General features: G+C 42.8%; 1 protein-coding gene across 1 annotated transcript in view; it reads right to left on the reverse strand.

Annotated features, from left to right (window-relative positions):
- Positions 1-20,031, reverse strand: part of PLCB1 (phospholipase C beta 1) — a gene marked incomplete at its 5' end in the record, with an annotated part of 398,924 nt that overhangs the window by 281,071 nt on the left and 97,822 nt on the right. Inside the window, one exon of the mRNA XM_080615239.1 lies at positions 9,839-9,907. Coding sequence (XP_080471365.1) covers positions 9,839-9,907 — 69 coding nt within the window. The remainder of the gene's footprint in view (positions 1-9,838; positions 9,908-20,031) is intronic.

The raw sequence follows: 20,031 nt of genomic DNA on the forward strand, positions 1-20,031 counted from the left end.
TCAATTGCATGGTGAGATACTGAATGAGCCCTTTCTACGCAGATGATAATAAATGTATCAAACGTTTGCAACTAATAAAAACCTAGCAGCTTTCTCCAACCAGTTATTTACAGGGTAAGGGATGCTGTGGAATATCACCAAGTTGGATACCAATAAAATGGGGTAGATTTAAATCATTTGTTGTAAACAACTGCAGAATGTTTCTTCTTTAGCATTTTCACTTGAGTATTTGAAGCTTGGAGGTACTGCACTACCATGAGAGCTCTCTCTGGATGCACAGCTCCACACTACTGCTGAAATATATACTTTTAATATTTATGAAATATGTCTAGATGGAGATTACTGCTCCGAAGGAAAGCCTCGTGTGACTCAGTTATTAGGTACCTTTACTTTTTCCAATGAGAAACTCTGAGATTCATTCTAGACTGATTGTTCATCACAAAGGTGAATGCAGCATTCCTTATCTTTATGGAAAGCAACATATTATTTATGTTGGGTTTTGTAGTAGTATCGCACTTAGGAGCCCTACTCATGAACCAGGACTTTGCTCGGCTAGGTACTGAACCAACACTGGAAAAAAGGGCTTCACTTTCCCAAGTCTCAAGGATTTTAAGAGCAAGTCAAAGGTAATGGGTGGATATGAGCACACAGGGGGTGTGAAGTAACAAACGGGTAACACTGGACATTGAAAGGCAGTATTAACATCTTAGCATTGCTAAAATTGCCTCCAAAATAAGCTTACATTGTCCCCAAAATTATTACATGTTATGCCAGCCACTGTAAAAGTGCCATTTGTCAGACTGAAGAGAGCTTTATCACGACTGACAGCGGGTGCGGGGTTGTGACAACAGCAGCTGGACATGCTGCCCCAGCGGCATTCCCATCTCATCAGCATTAGGAGTTGCGAAGGCAGGAATAAAATATCCATGTTCTGTATTACTGATCAGCAACACAAATGTTGTCACATGGCTGCTGACACTGGATACAGCTTTGTCACAGAGACAAGTGAGTGACAGCACACCACCACCGCACCACAAGGTTCACCAGAGGTGGTACCTACCAGCGGAGAGATGCTACTTTGCAACCCACCTCTCCTCCTGCAAGCCCTATCTGATGGCAGGGAAAAGCAAGAAGAGGAATTTAAATCCTCAACAACACAGAGGTATGACAACCAATTAGGCTAACATAGGAAATACTACTATAGCATTGAGCTTCACATCTGCATGAAGAACATGCTCTGTTAAGTGGTAAGTCCATACCCTCCAGTGGGCTACTTAAACCCCTCCACCACTGCAGCCTGGAAGGTCACAGGAGTGGCTTACGTATGGATTTAAAACAGTTTAGGAGTACTGTGTGAGGCTGAGAGCACACAAAGCTGTCTCTGTCAATCTCTCTTCAAAATGACACAAAAAGTCATACCAAAGGAGAAAAAGGGAAAAACAAAAACCAAGATGTATGCAGGTTTATCCAAAACCATCTCCAGCAGCAGCATTTAAAGCACAGCTTTACTCATACTCTCTGGTGTTCTCAGCAACTGAAATACCACATAATTAATTGAGCAGTGTCTACCTTTTCAAATTAAAATGTCAAGTTTTAAAATCACATTTACAAAATGCCTTTCTGCTTCTTAAATACAGAATTTCTTCTTACAAACTTCGTACTGTGTATTCTGGCATGCAAGTCTGCAAACAAAAAGGTGATGCATGTTTTAGAACTGTAACAAAGAAAACCAGAAAACCAAGAGCAAGAAAAAGAATTAAATCGTTCTGGCAATGATTCCTAGTGAAAGCCTTGGATGAAACCCTGTGCTTTCTGCCATATCCTGAATGTTTGTAAGTAGGGAATCCAATGAACTTCCCAGACGTAGGTAAGTTATGCAGTGTATGACAGGCTTCTGAAAAGGTTCCAGTTCCCCAAGGATTAGAGGGCTGTAAATACAATCACCTTCACCAGTTTGGGCCATTCTGGTGGCACGCATGGATACAGATCATCTCAGAGGCAGCATCAGCCTCTGGCATGAGCAGTCAAGTGAACTGCATCCCATGGCGGGTGAGGATCTCTGCAGGCTTCAGAGTGCAGGTGCGGAACGCTGGTGCGCATCCGCTCCACTAAGCAAGCCACCATGACTGAGATGTGACTTGGAACCAGATGAAGCAGAACGAAAATGGCTATTGTGCTGTTGCTGAATGCCCGGGGCTTGGTTCACACTTCCAGCAAGTTTTGCTTTGCTTCCAGAATAGCATGAATAATGTTTCCAGCAGCGACATGTCTCCAGGTGATGGAGAACTGAAGATCTGTTCTCCGTGCTCCCTGGATAGCAGCACTGACAGCTTTATCTTTGGAGATGAGACTCTTCCCCAGAAAAGTTAACTTTCAATAGCACTAAACCAAACAAAACCAAAACCATCCCAGCCATACAGAAACTTGCCCTAATTCCTCAATAAGCAGAGGGCTTTACTGTGGGCAGCAGAGAGACCTTTTCTGGTGGGGAAAATCTGGAAGTGTGAAAGACACCGGGTGCCATGAGGAGCCTGCTCAGCCCAGTGCAGAGAGGCGATGCCAAGCTGCAGGAAAGCAGGCAGAGGAAGGCAGAGCAAGGCTCATCCCCCCTTCAAAGGAAGGCCCAAGGCAAAATTCCCTCTCTCTCACAGTGGCCACAGCTCCACACTCTGTGACATTTTAACTACTTGCTTTTCCCGTCTTTACAACTGTGACCACATGAACACTGGTCAGATATCACAGAATAGTTTAGGTTGGAAGGGACCTTAAAGCTCATCCAGTTCCAACCCCCTGCCATGGGCAGGGACACTTTCCACTAGAGCAGCTTGCTCCAAGCCCCTGTGTCCAACCTGGCCTTGAACGCTGCCAGGGATGGGGCAGCCACAGCTTCTCTGGGCACCCTGTGCCAGCACCTCAGCATCCTCACAGGGAAGAGCTTCTTCCTAATGTCTAATCTAAAGCTACCCTGTAGCAGATTAAAGCCATTCCCTCTTGTCCTGTCACTACATGCTCTTATAAATAGCCCATCTCCAGCTTCCCGCTGGAGGCACTGGAAGCTGAAGGTCTCCCTGAAGCCTTCTCCAGGCTGAACAACCCCATCATACAGCATCCAAATATTACCCAAAGAAATTAATCTGAACCTTCCTTAACACAGTAAACCTCAACCTAGAAACTTTCATGTAATTTAATCATTAAATAGAAGAACAAACAAATCGAGGGGGAAGTTTGGGGATGTCACTGTTATCCCCAAGGTGAGTGGGAAGCAGGTGAGCTGCATGCATATTCCATTTTTATTCCTTTTTGGCAGAAATAGAACATTGCTCAGGCATAATTTACATTAGAGTTACTAATTTAGCATCAAGGTTGCTGAAGGGAAAGCAACATGCATTTATCAGCAGATAAAAATAACAGCAATAGCAGCATTTGAAACAGGCAGAGCGACAGGAGTCGGCACTGCAAAGGGCAGGCTTGTTGCTTTCCTGTGTGATCTATGTAGGCAGCTGCCTTTTCCAGGGAATTCAATGAGTGGACCAAAGAGGAAAAAGAAATAGAAATCTATTTGCCATTTCCCACGTGCTGTCTGATCAGGGTGGTTATTAAACACAGTATCATTGTCCCAGCACAGACATTATCATAAAGAAATGAATTAACCGCTTGTCTTTCAGATACTTCAGAAGTGACAGAGGCCTCTTTTTTTCTCCTGATAAAGAAAAACAAACAATCTGACCATAAAAACCACAGGCTGCCAGGAAAAATCTAAGTTCAGACGCCATGAGGAAATCAAGTGATTGAATTAGGTTTATTTTGACAGGCTCCTGTCACTGGACTCATACATTACAAGGTAAGAGCCTTATTCGGAGGCAAATTAACCAAGTGTTACCTTTGATTTATTTATTAGTGTATATGGGCTTTGAGCAGGTTCACAAAGATTTCTTCAACTGCATTTGTGAAGGCAGGCAACAAACGAAGAAAGAAGAAGGAAATGATAAACAATTTAGCATCCTTTCTGCTTCTTTGCATGAATTTTACCAAACGTCAGTAAACCCCTCCTGATTGTAAGTCAGTGCAATGGTGTACAGAAGCAGACACAGGAGACAGCAGCCTTGACAGCTCTGACAATCCAAATAGACTTGCACATCCTCATTTCCCTGAAATTCCCAGAGTTTCCGTTACATAACTGTTTAGACTTTCCTTGATAGTTTTCCGTTTTGGTTTTGAGTTTATGAAATGCTGGTTTTTCTCTACAGATGTGTTAGAACCCTTTGTGGTGAGGGCGAAGTGTGTAGTTCCTAAATTACAGCTGAGATACTCCTCAAATCATCTCACTCTACTTGAGCGCTTCAAGAAAACCCACTGCATGCAGAGAGGCTGGTGATGATACTAATAGTAGTTGAGGTCTTGGCAGATTTCTACATTATTTTCTCTGTAGAGCTTCCTCGTTACAGTGAGAAAATTTGGGGCAGGGGAGCTGTGACTGTTTTTCAGATTGGGGACGATGCTCTATAAACATTTTGGCATTCGAGTGATTCCATCATTCATAATTTCATCTCCTACAGGTTCCATAGCATATGTCATTGAAAGAAATTCATTTCCTGCTGCACGCTGTATGGTATCTTTGAGGGAAAACAGACCGATCAAACGCATCGAGAGTTTTCAATATGAACATTCGCCAACATTTGCCGCGGGGTTATTTCCGTATCCCTGCCAACTCATCCTGATATTTCTTCTTGCTGCTAAAAACACTTCTACAGTTGCATTAAGATTTGAGTTTCCATAGAAACTGTTATTGGCTAAAGTAAATACAAACTGGTAAGAAGTGTGACTTCCCTCATCCTGTGAAGCTGCCCAATTTGCACCACCAAACCTTTCCCTAGTGTTTACTGCTGTGTGACATTCTCAGCGAAGTCTCCCTTTGAAGAACACACTCTTGAGTGGCACTTCCACGCTTCACAGAAGATGGGTGAACATTCAGAGCTATTTCTATGCCTCAGTGTACATAGTGTGTGTTTCTCTTCACTGCTCATTGTGTTATTCTATTTTGCAGACCTCTTTGCTACACTTTACAAGGGAAAAGACGTCTCTTCCTTAGTCTGCACATAAAACGAAGCTCGTGAGAGTGCTACCAGGTAATGTGTGAGTAAAAGGAGATGAATAACTGCTCCATCACAACTAATGATTTTCACATCCCTCCAGCATCCCAAAATGAAAACAATGTGAGCTCTGAGCATCCAAAGCTGCACCCGTGCTGCAACTGCGAGTCCCTGTACGCTGTAAGGAAAGGCACAGCACGCTTTGAATGGGCTGCACTGAATTCATGGGCAGTCACGTCTGCTGAAGGAAGAAAAATGAATTGCATATTAATCTCCTGTTCCCAAAATTTCTCTTGCTCCCTTCCTAAATGATTCTAATGCTTACTAAAAAGGTGAAATGCTGATAATCATCTTATAATTCCCTCACTTCTGTATGAATTTCATTGTATTTTGAATTGAGGCACTTTCTGTTAACATACACAATTAAAAAGTCTTTTCTTATTCTCTTCAGAACACTACTTTCATTTTTCTTCTCATTTACAGAAGTGCTCTGTGCTGCCTGAGATTTGCCCTTATTCCAAAGAATAAGCCTTTGCATGTATATTGCATTGAGATGGAAAATTCTGTTATCATTTCTGGAAATAGCAGCTGAAGACCTAAGGATTCATTCCTCACAATGTGGAAAAAGAAGGTGATGCTGAAGCTTCTCGGTAACCCAGGGGACATCTGAGTATACTGCTTACTGATTTGGGGTCGGAAGATGGTCTTCTCATCCCCCAAGCATCAAGTGTTTTAGTACCCAACAAAGATCTCCCTTCTACCTCACTAGAAAACTAAGATCTGTGAAAGTCATACAGGCTTATCTTCAGATGCCTAAACACCCTGACTGATTTAACCTTTAATCTTTGTGCCCCACTTGCGTTACTCTAAAACCATTCTGACTCTCTGCCCAAGACTCAGAGAGTCTCCTTAACCCCCTGAACCTACAAAACTCCTTTTGGGTGCCTAAAGTAGGACAGAGACTTGCACGCACCTCCTGAATTTGTCTCTTCTTCCCAGCCTTAAGTATCATTTGGAATAATTGGTGGCCATTCCCACGGACGAAAGCAAGTTTTGAATTTCCTAGAAGGATAAACACAGATAAACAGCCAGGGGAGCTGAAGTAAGGCTTTAAGCTTCACACCACTCACATGGTAACCACACTTCTCAAGGGCAGCCATAAGCTCATTTCAGTACCCTGAAGTGTGAGAACACAGATAATAATTACCATTAGCTGATTAGACTATGACCTTGGCTCTAGCATGGTAGTTTTGTGCTGGGCTACCCTATGCAGTTTCAGCCAGGTCTACTGAGTAACTGCTCAGGAAAGTGTTGCTCTGCAGACTCCTTTCTGAGCTACCCCCAGGCACTGCTGTTGTAGCCAGGAATAGTGCTGGTGCTCTGCTCTTCAGTCTGCAGGGAACGGGAAGAACAGGAAAGAGGTTTCAAGAGGCTCTCAACAACCATCTCAAACCAGAAGCTGGAGAAGAAGTGGTTTTGCAAGTGCCAAGCAGAGCTGACCACCTGCACAGCTTCAACCTAGTGCTGAATACTAACTTTGAGGAGATCTCAGCTCATTCCTTTTGCTACTTTAAAGTGACGACTGGAGGATGAGAGCTGCACTTTTGTGCCTTCAAGGGAACTCTCAAGGCTAAACATAACAAAGATCGGAGAAAGGAACAGACCTCCTGAATGAGAAATCCAGAAAGAAAAAGCTCTGAGCTTATAAGCAGTGTACAGCAGTGTAAGTGCATTTAGGTATCCCTTTTTACATGAGCATGCCTAATACTACCTTTCTCCTGAGGACAGACTATGCCCACTTAGCAAAAGCATTACAGAAAACAATCAATAGCTTGGACTTAGTTACTGGAGCAAAACGTTAACATATTTTCAACAAATTTATGGACAAAGTGAAATGGGGTAACACAAAAAAGAGTACGATGCCTTGTAAATAAAAACAGAGCATTTGACTGTTCATCGATGACAACTTCTCCAGCATTAAAAAGCTTTATTTTTTCCCTTCTCGTGGTGACTAAAAGATGCATCAAACATGCAAGAACAATCACAAAATACGTATGTCTGGATTTACGGAATAATCTTGTAAAAATTGAATGACAACCCATAATGCTGAAAAGAGAAACTAGTCAAAATCCCTTTGTGTTTCTCTCTCTGTTTCAGAATTGAGACCACTGATGGCTGTGCAGAAGGTATACTGACTGCAGCACGAGAACAGACTCTGTTTCTAGCCATCAAAAAGACCAAGAGCTTGGCAGATTAATTAAGCTCCCAAAGAAATGTCCCTGCTGGTGGATATGGCAGCATATGGGGAAGAAGTGTGTGTTCCAGATGGTGATGGGGAAGAAAGAGGGGTTTGGGAACTGATTGCTTACTGGCCTCTAAAATCACTACCTGCTGGTGGTCTTCCGTAGCAGCACACCGAACGGGTTCTGGTAGCTTACTGTGAGTAAGTTAATGTTGTTAATGACACTGAAATTGAGTTTGCTGTAGAAATAAAAATCACATTATTTTATGTAATAGAAAATTCAGGACTGATTAAAGTGACATTTCTTTCTATCAAAAGGCAGCAGTAGACTTGAAATTTAAAGATTCCCATTAACTTCTGAAGATTTTAATGACAACCCACTCTTAGAATTGGCCAAGACTATGGGCTTAGGGAGGGTTAACAGAGGAATGGATAGAAAATCACTTCAACCTCTTGTTTTACGCTCAAAGATGCATCAGTGCACAACAGCATTTTGTTCTTTCTGTCTGGCAAGGCTACTACAAGAAGCAAATTACCAAGTCAATGCTGATCCCACCAGATTATGAGAGATTAACTTCTGGGATAGCTGATAAACCTGTGTTAAGTGGTACTATGGCAGCAAGATGCATTTATTGCTGAGGCAGCTAAACTCCATTCCATTTCTGCAGCTCATACTGTAGGCTGTATTACATAGGGGGTAAGAAGCTCTGCAGGCACTAGTAAACCACACCAGAGCCATTCTGCTCATCAGCACAGGATAATCACCTTGTGCATCATGCTTTTACTATGCAACAAGCTATCTCTGCACCTACTTAAGGGAAGCTCGCTTTCCCCTAACCACTGTGCATTATTTCTGCTCACCTGAGAGTAAAGGTTGCTCCCACCTGGAAGAACTGTGCAAAAGAGCCTCTGAAAAGCTGGGAACTTTGGCAAGTACCACGCATGCATGGTGCTGCTCTCTTAAGCCAACGTACCAGGGTTTTTACATGCAATCACAAGCTGCTACTGCTTGATTTGGAGCCAAGCTTTCCTGCTGCTGTATGAGCTTTAGATCTTCTGTGGATGTGACACAACCAGGGCTGCTGTAAGGCTTGTTCACCTGCAGTCAACACTGCTCCGCTCAGCCCCATGATGCAGATCAAAGCAAAGCCAACAGGACTGGCCCAGAAAGGAGCGTTTTGTTTCACACTGTTTGCAAGATCCCATCAGCAGCCAACCCAGGTGCTGTTTTCATTCTGCCCACACACAGATCAATGACAAAAAGCAACTCATTGACACAGGTGGTGTATTTCACCACCCTAAAAGGCAGGATTTTCTCATACCCTTCATTTAATGCCACTGCTGTCAAATCCGTAACATGTTGTAACAAAAACAGCCTTTATGTAACCTAATAAATAAAAGTCACCAAGGCAATACCTATGCATAAATTTTAGCTAAAATCGTTTTGTTCGAAGAACATGAATGTCCTCTGTAAAGCGGGTAGCATTTTAGAGTAATGTTCTACACATTGTTAATACTTTATTGCTATTCATCACTGAACCATTAATCATGGTGAACTCATTTGGTATTAACGTGGATGTCATGAAGTACTTCTGTTGCATTTCAATTATAATTCAGCCTTTAAAATGCTGCCAGCACTACATGGAAAGCTTTGAAAACTGAATGCGAATAGTCCGTTCAGAGATAACTACAATCACATTCTGGCACAGAGAAACAATCTTTTCCATTCCTGATGCCTGCGCTTGAAGTGATGAGGAGCCCATGGGGTCATGCTCTGACCCAGGGCTGGGTACAGGTAACAGAAATCCTAGTGGGAAGCCATGACCATTAAGACCCAGTCATTTTCCTCATGCAGGATGAGGGTAGGAGACGCATTCCTTTGGACTGCTTCAACCCCACCAGGTCAACCGCAGCTAACCGTTTCAGACCCATAAGGAGATTTCCAATTTCCTGTCACTCCTGTGATCCCCCAAGACTCTATTTCGCTTCCAGAGCTGAGTGCTTTGGTATCTTCTATGTAGAGTGTGTCCAAACAAAACCACCAGAGAACATGTATCTACAACCCACTGTCTTTAGAGACGGCGCAGGAGCATGCAGTACATCAGAGCGGCCCGAAGGGAGCTGTAACCTGACCTCTCTGATAGACAGTTTAAAAGAAAACAAACCAAAGAAACCTCTTTCTGGCCTCAAGAGGCACTGAAAGAGGGAAATCAGCAGCCCAAAACACAACATGGACCTCAATTGACAGCTCCTTGCCATCAGGGGAGCCAAGAACTTGTGTAAGTTTACCTTGACAAACCAGGAGTTTTGTTCCCTCACCACCAGCAGCATTTTACACCCAGAATCAAATGACAACAGCACAACAATCCCAACACTTCTCATCAGAAACCATTATTAAATGGAGAAAAGACAACACTTCTTAGCTAAAGGAACTTCTTGCATAGAATTCCCATTCTATTTTACCTAGGTCATCAATGTGACACAAGCACACAGCAAGAATTCCTACCTTGGGAGCTCTGGCATGTTTTCCGCATCTGGCATCTTTGACAAGGCTGATATCGAGCAGCTCGGTCTCCTAGAAGGAAAGATTGCAACACAGACAACAATTACATCAGTCAGAAAGCCTCATTGTGCTAACAGTGCCCCACTTCCCACATTTGCCAGGGCTTTGCCTGTTTGTCATGATGCCCGTCCAAACTAAGAACAGTTTTGAGGAGTGCTCTATTGCACTTCAGCTATTGTAATAGCAATACTAAGACCTAGACAAATTGGCTTCCTTAAAAATGCACAGGTCTGTTATGATATATAGAATATATAGAAGCCACGCTTACTTACTGGATCACCAAATACCAGTGTTGTTGGGTTCTTTTCCTTTTTAATACAATTTTAGCATTTTGATGCGAGTCACAGTGTGAAAAAGGCAATGTTACCAACAGAAAACCCTGCCTCTGCATTAGAAAAGCTATTTTATCATCACTAGAACATTTTGAAAAGTGCACATAAAAGCCAAGAAGTGTTTTATCTACAATCACAACAGGTTCCAACAGTTTTAGTGACTACCTCTCAGTAAGAACCACGTCCTTTTGACAAGCATTTCCTAGTCCATGTGCTACTTGAGTTGGTCCATACTTGCAACAAAACTGGCACATGATGGCAGCTTCTGTTAGGCAAATTCCTGTCCTCACCTCCACATGTGTAACACAACTAATCTCCTTTCCCTGATGACCTCTTGGGTCTTTACTCTCCCTGCTGGTATCTGGGAGGACAGGGGCTGAGCTGAGCTCACGGTGCCTGGGATGCACCAGCCAGTGTCAGCCCAGGGGGTGCATCCACCCCTCTGGAATCAGCACGGAGCATTTACCTCTCCAAACACACAGCACAGCCTTCAGCTAACATCATTTCCCCTAATCCCATCCTGCGCCATGGCATTTTTGGATGTTGCCATGTTGGGTCTTTCTTGAATTCCTTAACCTTTATGGGCAGGGAGCATTTGGAAGGAGGAAGGATGCTGGAGACCTGAGCCACGAGATCCCCAGTTGCCAGATCCCTTGCAAGCACCCACAAGGCATTACGAGTGCTTTGCCAGGAGCAACACCAACTGAACCGCGAGGCACAGTGAGAACATCTGATCTGATTTAGCATTGCTTTGACAATCTTAAAGCACATCTCAATACTGTCCGCTACATTTACACCAGCATTTGGACTAATAGCCCACGTTAGCACGACTCAATTACATACTAAATATAGTCTAGAAGTACTCAGCAGAAGTGGGACCATGCTGCAATTATAGCTACACCAGTTGAGTGCATTTCAGCCTTCCAGTAGTAATTGCAAATGATGTGCAGAGAATCTGAAATCTGTGCTGGACAAAGACACTACTCTAATTCAAAGGCGAAAAGGGTTCTTTTTTCTCATGGACATTATTTTGTCATTGCATCCTTATTTCATTTCCATTTTAATGGACCCGCTCCTGCACAGCCCTCATAGACCTTTGTTGTCTACTAAGACATAAGCTCTACCACCAGATTTTCACATCACCATACATTCATCACATTACCAATTCCAATTCTCTCCTGCTCTAGTGCCTGCTGAACTTGCATGAGCATTTTTCCCCTCTTCATCTAAACTAAAAAAGGGAAACCTATCCTTTTGAGATCATTATTTTTTGTTCATACTGTCCAAAAGAGGACAAGGGCATCAAAACTTGCAGGGATAAGAAGTATAGGCAGGGTCATAAAAGGTGGTATTTTATAAACCTCCCCAGGAAATAACCCAGCCTACACCAACACAGGACTTTTCCAACAGTGCTGCAGACCCTCACATGGACAGCTGATCTTAAGATCACCCAGTTCCAAACCCCTGCCATGGGCAGGGACACCTCACACTAGACCATATTGTCCACAGTTCTGTCCAACCTGGCCTTGAACACTGCCAGGGATGGAGCATTTATCACTTCTTTGGGCAGACTGCTCCAGTGCCTCACCACCCTCACAGTAAAGAATTTCTTCCTTAGATCCAATCTAAACTTCCCCTGTTTCAGTTTGAACCCGTTACCCCTTGTCCTGTCACTACAGTCCCTGATGAAGAGTCCCTCCCCAGCATCCTTGTAGGCCCCCTTCAGATACTGGAAGGCTGCTCTGAGGTCTCCACGCAGCCTTCTCTTCTCCAGGCTGAACAGCCCCAACTTTCTCAGCCTGTCTCCATACGGGAGGTGCTCCAGTCCCCTGATCATCCTCGTGGCCTCCTCTGGACTTGTTCCAACAGTTCCATGTCCTTATGTTGAGGACACCAGAACTGCACACAGTAATGACTGCAGCGATGAAAAGGCAATGCTGATTTCTACCAGCACACATCTGTCCCTGGGGTTTATGGTAATTTTCCCACATTCATGATTCCTCTCTTGAGTCCCAGTGATGTTGGAGTAGTGAAAACATGTCTCTATGCATTTTACTTCTGAAATCTAGTCCATGCCACATTTGCATCTCAAAATGCAGCATGATACTGCTACTCCTTGTGCAGCTGCTACAAATTATTTGTCCATTAAACCAGAATTTGTTTCTTTTCCCTTTTCTACTAAAGAAATGGTGGAGAAGGGAAGGTCTCTATTACACTCTCAAGTTGTTCTTGTGAAACATGGCAACGCCAATCACATCATGTAACCACCTGGGATGTACCAGCAGTGGAAGGAAAATTTGCTGCTCATCACAGGGAAAAAAAAAAATTATACATATACATATATATATATATATATAAAATCAGTGTGAAAGGAGCACTCAGTATGTGCCCAGGTTTGCTGCTAACAGACAAGAACATGGCCTTTGGGGAGAGAGGCCAGGGGTCAGATTTACCTCAACAAATAATACTGTCACCCTGAAGTGGTCTCTGGTCCCCTATGAAATGCCCTACAGGAGCTACAGGCACATGCAGAGCATGTTGTAAAAATAAGATTCTGCTGACTGAAAGGGCTGACAAGCACTAAAAATAAAGGCTTGAACAGCAAACACATGAGAGAAATCAAAAATGCTCAAGAAAAATGGGTCTTGAAGACGCTGAGCCACACACAGAGGGAATTTCAGAAGGTTTTTTATTAGACTGGTCTGGCATTTTAGCTTTCAAAAACAAAGAACAAACAGAATTAATCATTTATTCACTTACAGAAGTGCAACTAGACCTCCCTTAACACACATTAAAAGGCCCTTTTAAATGGATTAACACACATTAAATAGAGACACAGAGAAGGAAAAGGCAATGACCAGCACCCCCAAGGACAGTAGAAGGAACCTGAACAAGGCTGCTTAGGTCTGCATCCTCCTGGATGGAGGAAGATGAGGAGGTATAGGGTTGTTTCCTTGTTATGACTATTGCTTTCAAGCCAAGTACATGCCACCAAGCCACTTGCAGATAATGTGATAGCCTGAGGACCCAAGACCTAGCAAGGACAGTCTCAGGAGAACAGGGGAAGAGGAGAGCTTTGTGGGGCTACTTTAACAAAACCAGCTGGTACAGCTATAGGAAAGGTTGACCCTCTGAACACTCATCTTACAGCCTTGCTGCAGGTATGTCTCTGACACAGAAAGAAGGCTTTATATTCCTAATCTTATAATCCTTTATATCTCTGTTTGACAAGACCATTTAATGTGGGGGGACTCTCCCCTAGGTGGTAATTACAGAAGCCACAGGAAAATAAAGCCCGAAGTCACATCCACCATCAGGTATCAGAAAGGAACCGGCCAGCTGCCATAAACACATCTGATACGCATGTCCAGGTCTGCAGAAGCAACAGCCTAATAGCTGCTGTAGCCTATGCTCTACATTAAGCACAGGATATGGATCCATGTAAGTGCCTCTGCAGGCAGGATTCAGTGGGGCCCCGATAAATTAGAATTCATAATGTGTCATTTATTAGAAGTTCTTTGGTTCAGAAATACCAAACCTCCTGGAATTCCCAGACCCCTGGGCACTTCCTTTCATCTTTCAAACAACTAATTAAGAGGACAGAGAGCAACTTCCTCCCAACTGGGGGAAAAGACAATTTCCTATTTCTCTATTGCCAAATGTGGGCAGACTTCTGTAAAGGAAAAATACATTTAAGTACTGGACAGAAAAATGCCCCATTTCCTGTGCAGTAAAACAGCTCAAGCCCTCCTCTGCTAAAGTCCGAAGTTTTGATAGTAACTTCCTCCATGCAGGCTTGGAAGCTGCACTCTGTGCTGCACAAGGCACCAAAGCCATAGCAACTGGAAAAAGAAATAATAATAATAATAATAATAATAATAATAATAATAATAAAACAACCCTCTGCAAGTCCAATGTTTCTCTGTTTGAAGACCCCCAGTCATTGCTCTTGGGACTTACTGATCTTGCAATAGAGTATCATCTCTTAATACAAGTGGTAGATGCCTACAGTAATTTATAACACCAAAAATCTGGAGAAGTGAACTATTAATCCTACCATGGTTGTTTTCAATTAGCAGCTGAGAGAGGCATTCATAAAGGGATAGGTTGTGCAATCGCACTTTTATGGGTGAGCACACACCCATAAAAGCAATAGATTGTGCAACCCTCAGTGACTACTTGAGCGCTTACAATTAGGCCCCTCTGAATTTAATATAGTAACAGCAATTTATACCAGCTGAGGATCTGGCTCGCTCCTATTTTAAACTGCCCAAAATGATGCCAAGTGAATCACAGTATCTTGGGAACTCGCTCGTGACATAACCCCAGCTACAAAGCAGGATTCCTTATCGATCCCACTGGAGAGCCGATGCCAAATAGCCATGGGCTACACAGAGGGCTGAAAGCAGGCCCAAGTGTCCTACAGAACTTCACAGAAACTATGTCAAGGAGACATAGACAGCAAATAGCATTACAACACGCGCACCAGTTGGTCGGTCCAGAGATGCAATTACTTTACTTACATCCCTAACAAAACTAATTCCACTCTCCTCTGAGTACTACTCACTATGGCCGAATAGTTGGGTATTGCTCTGACCTACATTTGCTCAACCTCCATTTGCACATCTCTTCTGATCAGATGTTTTTCCTCCCCATTGTATGAACTGTTGCTGCATGTGGAGCACAGTTCTCATGGTCATGCCGCTGTAGCCACTGCCCTTTAGGGATATGGTTGAACTGATGCACAACTAATTAAACCCTGAAAACTCTTTTTCCACTTAGCTTTGAAATGTGTTGCTTCTAGTTTCAAAGCTGAAGAAAGAAACTGTGTGCCTGAAAGCTTATCTAAGTATGACCAGTCGATCTAATAGAAGTCAGACCACTCTGCCTTCAAGGTCTGCAATAGTGCTAGCAAAATAAACTTTGACAAACAAAGCCAGTTTTGTAAACAAGCACCATTTAGTGCTACTGGAAGGCAACATCTGGAGAATGTTTTCCAAGGGAAAAGGCCATTTTACTGAAACAAACTTCAAACGGAGACTGAAGCAACAACTACTGGGAACAGTTAATCATAACGAAATGTTTTTTTAACATAGAAAGATGTCATTTTATTATCTTCTGAACCCAAAAGCATTGAATATTTCTTGAAGCAAAAAATACATGTAGTTCTGGGTTACTGTCATTTTCATTCTGCATTTAAAAAAACCCAGTATTTAAAACAAACCCATGAGTAACTGATTTCCTTACAACACACTAGAAAGAAAGTATTAGGATCAGTATTAAGATACTCCATCCCTGGCAGTGTTCAAGGCCAGGTTGGACACAGGGGCTTGGAGCAACCTGCTCTAGTGGAAGGTGTTCCTGCCCATGGCAGGGGGTTGGAACCAGATGAGCTTAAGGTCCCTTCCAACCCAAACCATTCTAGGATTCTATAATTAACATTTGAATCTGATCAGGCGCAATTACAGAATATGCTAAAGTAGTGCCTGGCCCTACAGATTCTGAGTAAATATGTATTCAAAGTCAGCAATCTACAGCCAGTTATAGAATACATCTCATTCTGGTTCCAGAGATTTTGGCAGTGTACTGATCCATCAGCCTCGCTCAGATTAACTCCAGGACTGAGATTCTCCACAGTGAGAGTGAACATTTAACGCTAATTTAGGAAGGGTGCTTTCAGAGCCAGGGGATGTCATATATAATCCCCTGTTAAAAACATATCTATTTTTCCACCTTAACATTAAGAATAAATTGAATAAAACACAGTGATTTGTCTCCTTATCCCAAAGGAAAACCGTGGCGGGCTGGTGAGGTTGACTTAAGAGAAACCTGCATCAACCGCTACCAGAAGGAATAGCAAAGCAGTTGATGACAGTAATTGGAACTGAGCTAAGGTAGTGCTGCATTTCCCTGAAAGTCCCATTATCCAACTCATAAGCTGCATCCCAGGTAGCGAGCCAGTCCCTGAAGAAACTGTCTCCATGCTTCCTCCTGGCAGCGCACAATTCAATTATCAGGCATCAAAACCATGGGCTGTGTCAATGAGCGAGCAGCACTGCAGCACATACACCCTGAAGTCAACAGTAAAACTCTCTCTTCCCGACAGAAGCAGTCTTTTCCTGCATACAGTTGTTCTTTACAATTCAAAATATTTTCATACTTTTCCACTGAACTCAACAAGGCATTGAAAATTATTACATTAATGCTAAACTCAACAACCTGCCTGAAGCTACCAGAGCTCTTCTAGCTTCTTGCAGGGGATGTTCTCTTCACTTATGCATGAAGAAGCATTGTAAGGCATTCAAATAACAGAACAAATGATAGAATCTTAGAATGGTTTCGGTTGGGAAGGACCTTAAGATCATCCAGTCCCAACCCCCTGCCATGGGCAGGGACACCTTCCACTAGAGCAGGCTGCTCAAGGTGCCATCCAACCTGGCTCAGGTTATACTGTGTATTTCTAGATTAGTTATTAGCTTCCCAAAGGGTTATGAAATTTGTGTGTGTGTTTAAACTTGGTTAAAGTGGCTCCTGAATTCTCTGCCTTCTAAACATCTATTACAAAACCCAAAGGCCCCCAAAACCCCATCACCCTGTCCATCAAGATGAAAAAAAACAAGTGAGAGGCACAGCTGACCCTGACCCAACATGAATTGTCTGCAAGTTTGAAACTGAGCTAAGCTTTCTTTGGTGGTCATCAGCTCAAACTCACAAAGGACCTCAGCACCTGCAAGGCAAGAACTAGCATTTATGATTTGACTGAAATGTTCTGGAAATGAGCTCCAAATACCTTGCAAGGTTTCTTTGCTTGCAGGTTCTCCTTGAAGTGCCAAGTTATACGACATCCTTAATTGAAAGGCCTTTAGAACAAGTACTCCTATAGAAGAGTAAGCCACAAACTGAAAAGTTTTTGCTATCTTAATAACACTCAGTCTCAATGAATCCCTGGAGACATAAGAACAGCTACACTTTCTACTACACGGAAAACTGTCTGCGGTTTATATGAAGCACTGGGCTATTAGGAAAAAAAATGAGAAGGAATTTTCATGCTAAGTACCCTTTTAATAATGAAAGTGAAACAATTCTTCTATATCTATGCATATAGAAGACTGCGTACAGTCCTTCACTGTTTCATTAAGGAAAATCTCATTTATTTGGATTTATAGATGCTGTGGCTAAGCAGTCTAGAAACTGGTGCAGAGATTTTGCAGCACAAGTCATAGTGCAAAGAAATAGTCGTGAAGCAGAAGAACACACAGAAGACGGGCTACCCGCCTTCACCACAGCAAACACATGAAGGACACACCAAAGAATCAGTGTGTTATGATCAGCAGATACCTCAGATTGTCAAAGAAACACACTAGAAAAGAGAAAATTTCCATAATAACAGATAAGACTTTAGTCTGCTCCTTCTACAGTCACATCTGAAGCAACATTTGTAGTTCAAAGTCACCAGTGCTTGATCGGGTATAAGCTCAGCCTGGTATATAAAAATCACTACCTCCCTTACTAGACTATCAGTGTATACTCCACAAAACCAAACAACAGTCTTAATCTGACCACCTAAATACACAAGTCAAGCAGGGGATGAAATAAGAAATGGGCATGTGAATTCATCACCTAGCAGGACAGAGGGAAACAGCAGCAAAGCTGGAGAAGTATTTCCATGTCAGCCCCACACCATCAGTGTGCAGCCTCCTTCCCATGCTCCTGCCTTTGCATCAGACTTTACCTACTGGGGACTACTCTACCTGCCTACCTTTCCAGGAAAGGCAGTGTGCCCAAGAGCAATGGAGTTGGATACAAGCTTATTACACAAGAGTCGGGAGCTTCACAGTAATAGGAACCTCATGTTCTTTAGAGAAATCTGTGCACAGACAAGTCTAGTTATAAGTGATGTGCCAGAAACCAAGCAAGAAATCCCTGACAGAGCTAGAAACAGGTCCTTGGTCATTTAGTTCCTATTAGGGCATGCTGCCTCCTGTGGTCAGTCAGCTGTGGATGAGCTGTAGGGCTACTTTTCTTGTTTTAAGCATTTCAAGAAGCTCACCCAAAACTCATTCAGAAGCTGCATCCCCCTGCGCTACACTGCGATGCAATGGGAGCTCCCGCACCAATGGGAGCTTGCCTCTCAAGTTCAGAGCAACACAAGCACACCACAGCTCAAAACTAGAAGTTTCTCATCCAAACAACTTCGTTTTCTTGCAGCTAACAGTGGGAATTGCATGGACACAAGCAGCTCGAATGCACCACTTGGAATTGCTTTGGTTCTGCTAAAAGCACTCTCGCATTGCTGCTTGTCCCACTCACACAACTGGGTAACAACAGGAGGAAAAGGAGAACAGATGAGATGGGGCCATATTCAAAAAGAAAAGAGGTGGGGGAGGACCTGCTTCAAAGGGAAATACAAAGCATATTGTAGGCAGCCTTCATAATGGCACTTGACTGATTTTTATTCACATGCCTGATAATAACCTGGCAATTTTTAGCTTTAGAGTCGCAAGGAAAAGTACAGTGAATTCAAGTTTTAAGTAGCAGATTAAAAAGAAGGCAATATTTCTATTAAGAAGCTTCTCCTTTCAAATCAAAAGTCATAATTATGTGCGATTATGACAATTAAATGCCTTCCCAGAAAGGGCCACATCGTATTTTGGGGCTGATGTTGCTGTGTGATTATTTTATGCTGACAAGAAATCACAGACTACATGGACCATTATTATGGGTTTTCTTTTGAAGCAAGTGTATTATTTTCCTCAGAGTGCTCCAAATCATGAACTGCTGGAGCACAGACATTTATCTCAGGTGGAAGAGCCATGGTACAACTCCTGCCTACTGCCCACACCACTCAGCTACTACACCTGATGTTGCAGCTTCTCCTTGGGCAAATGTGTCCATCACCAGATTTTTCCAGGATTGAACAAGATCAAGTCTTTTAAACTTCAATAGAAGTCCTTTTGTATTCCTGCAGCTTAAGCCTGACGCATCTGAAAGAATATCCACTTATTTATGGCTCTGAATATATGGGTGTAGAAAAGACTTCCGCAGGTAAGGGTGGTTTTGGCAGTTCTGTTCCAGAATGGTTTCTCTTTCTGACTAGTTGTTTTTTGGAGAGGGGTGTGCAGACAGCACATTTAATTCATGTCAGCAACCCAGAGCTTTTGGCTTCTTTATATTAAAACAATAAATGCTTTTTATCTATCTAAATTTAACAAAACTGAGAGATTAGGATCTTGGAGCTGCTCCCTACATAACACAAGCAATACATGTCCTACTTACACACCTTTGACCTCCATGGATAAATAAGTATCATCAGCTGAAAACTGTACAGAAGCAGAATGTATATTCCTGCCAATTTCTCAAGCTAAGGCCCTGGCAAGTGTTACTTAACTGGAAAATCCACAGTCCAGGCACACTTCCAACTGGAGACTCCAGCTACAACATGATCTTAAGCACTAACGACAATAGTTGAAAACTCACAAGTTGGACTTCGTAAATAAAGACACTTGAGCCTTTGGGGTCCAAGGTCTGGTTTCTGGGATGTATTTCGAGCTGAAACTGCTCTAAAAGGCATGGTGTCAAGATTTCTTTCCAAGACAAAGAAAATCCTTTGGGATCAGTTATTTTGCTAAATAAATCCTCCTGGCCTCTACATCTAATCCGCACCAGCCCTGGAGACTGAAGAAAACCTAAACCATCTATGTTTTCGTAAATGGAAAGGAGGGGAAATGACCCCAGCAGCTACAGGCACATTAGTCTGATAGGAAAAGCTTTAGATCAGATGACCAAAGAACTATAATAATGTGA

Source organism: Psittacula echo (genome assembly GCF_963264785.1).
Source record: "Psittacula echo genome assembly, chromosome: 4".
Taxonomy (NCBI): domain Eukaryota; kingdom Metazoa; phylum Chordata; class Aves; order Psittaciformes; family Psittacidae; genus Psittacula; species Psittacula echo.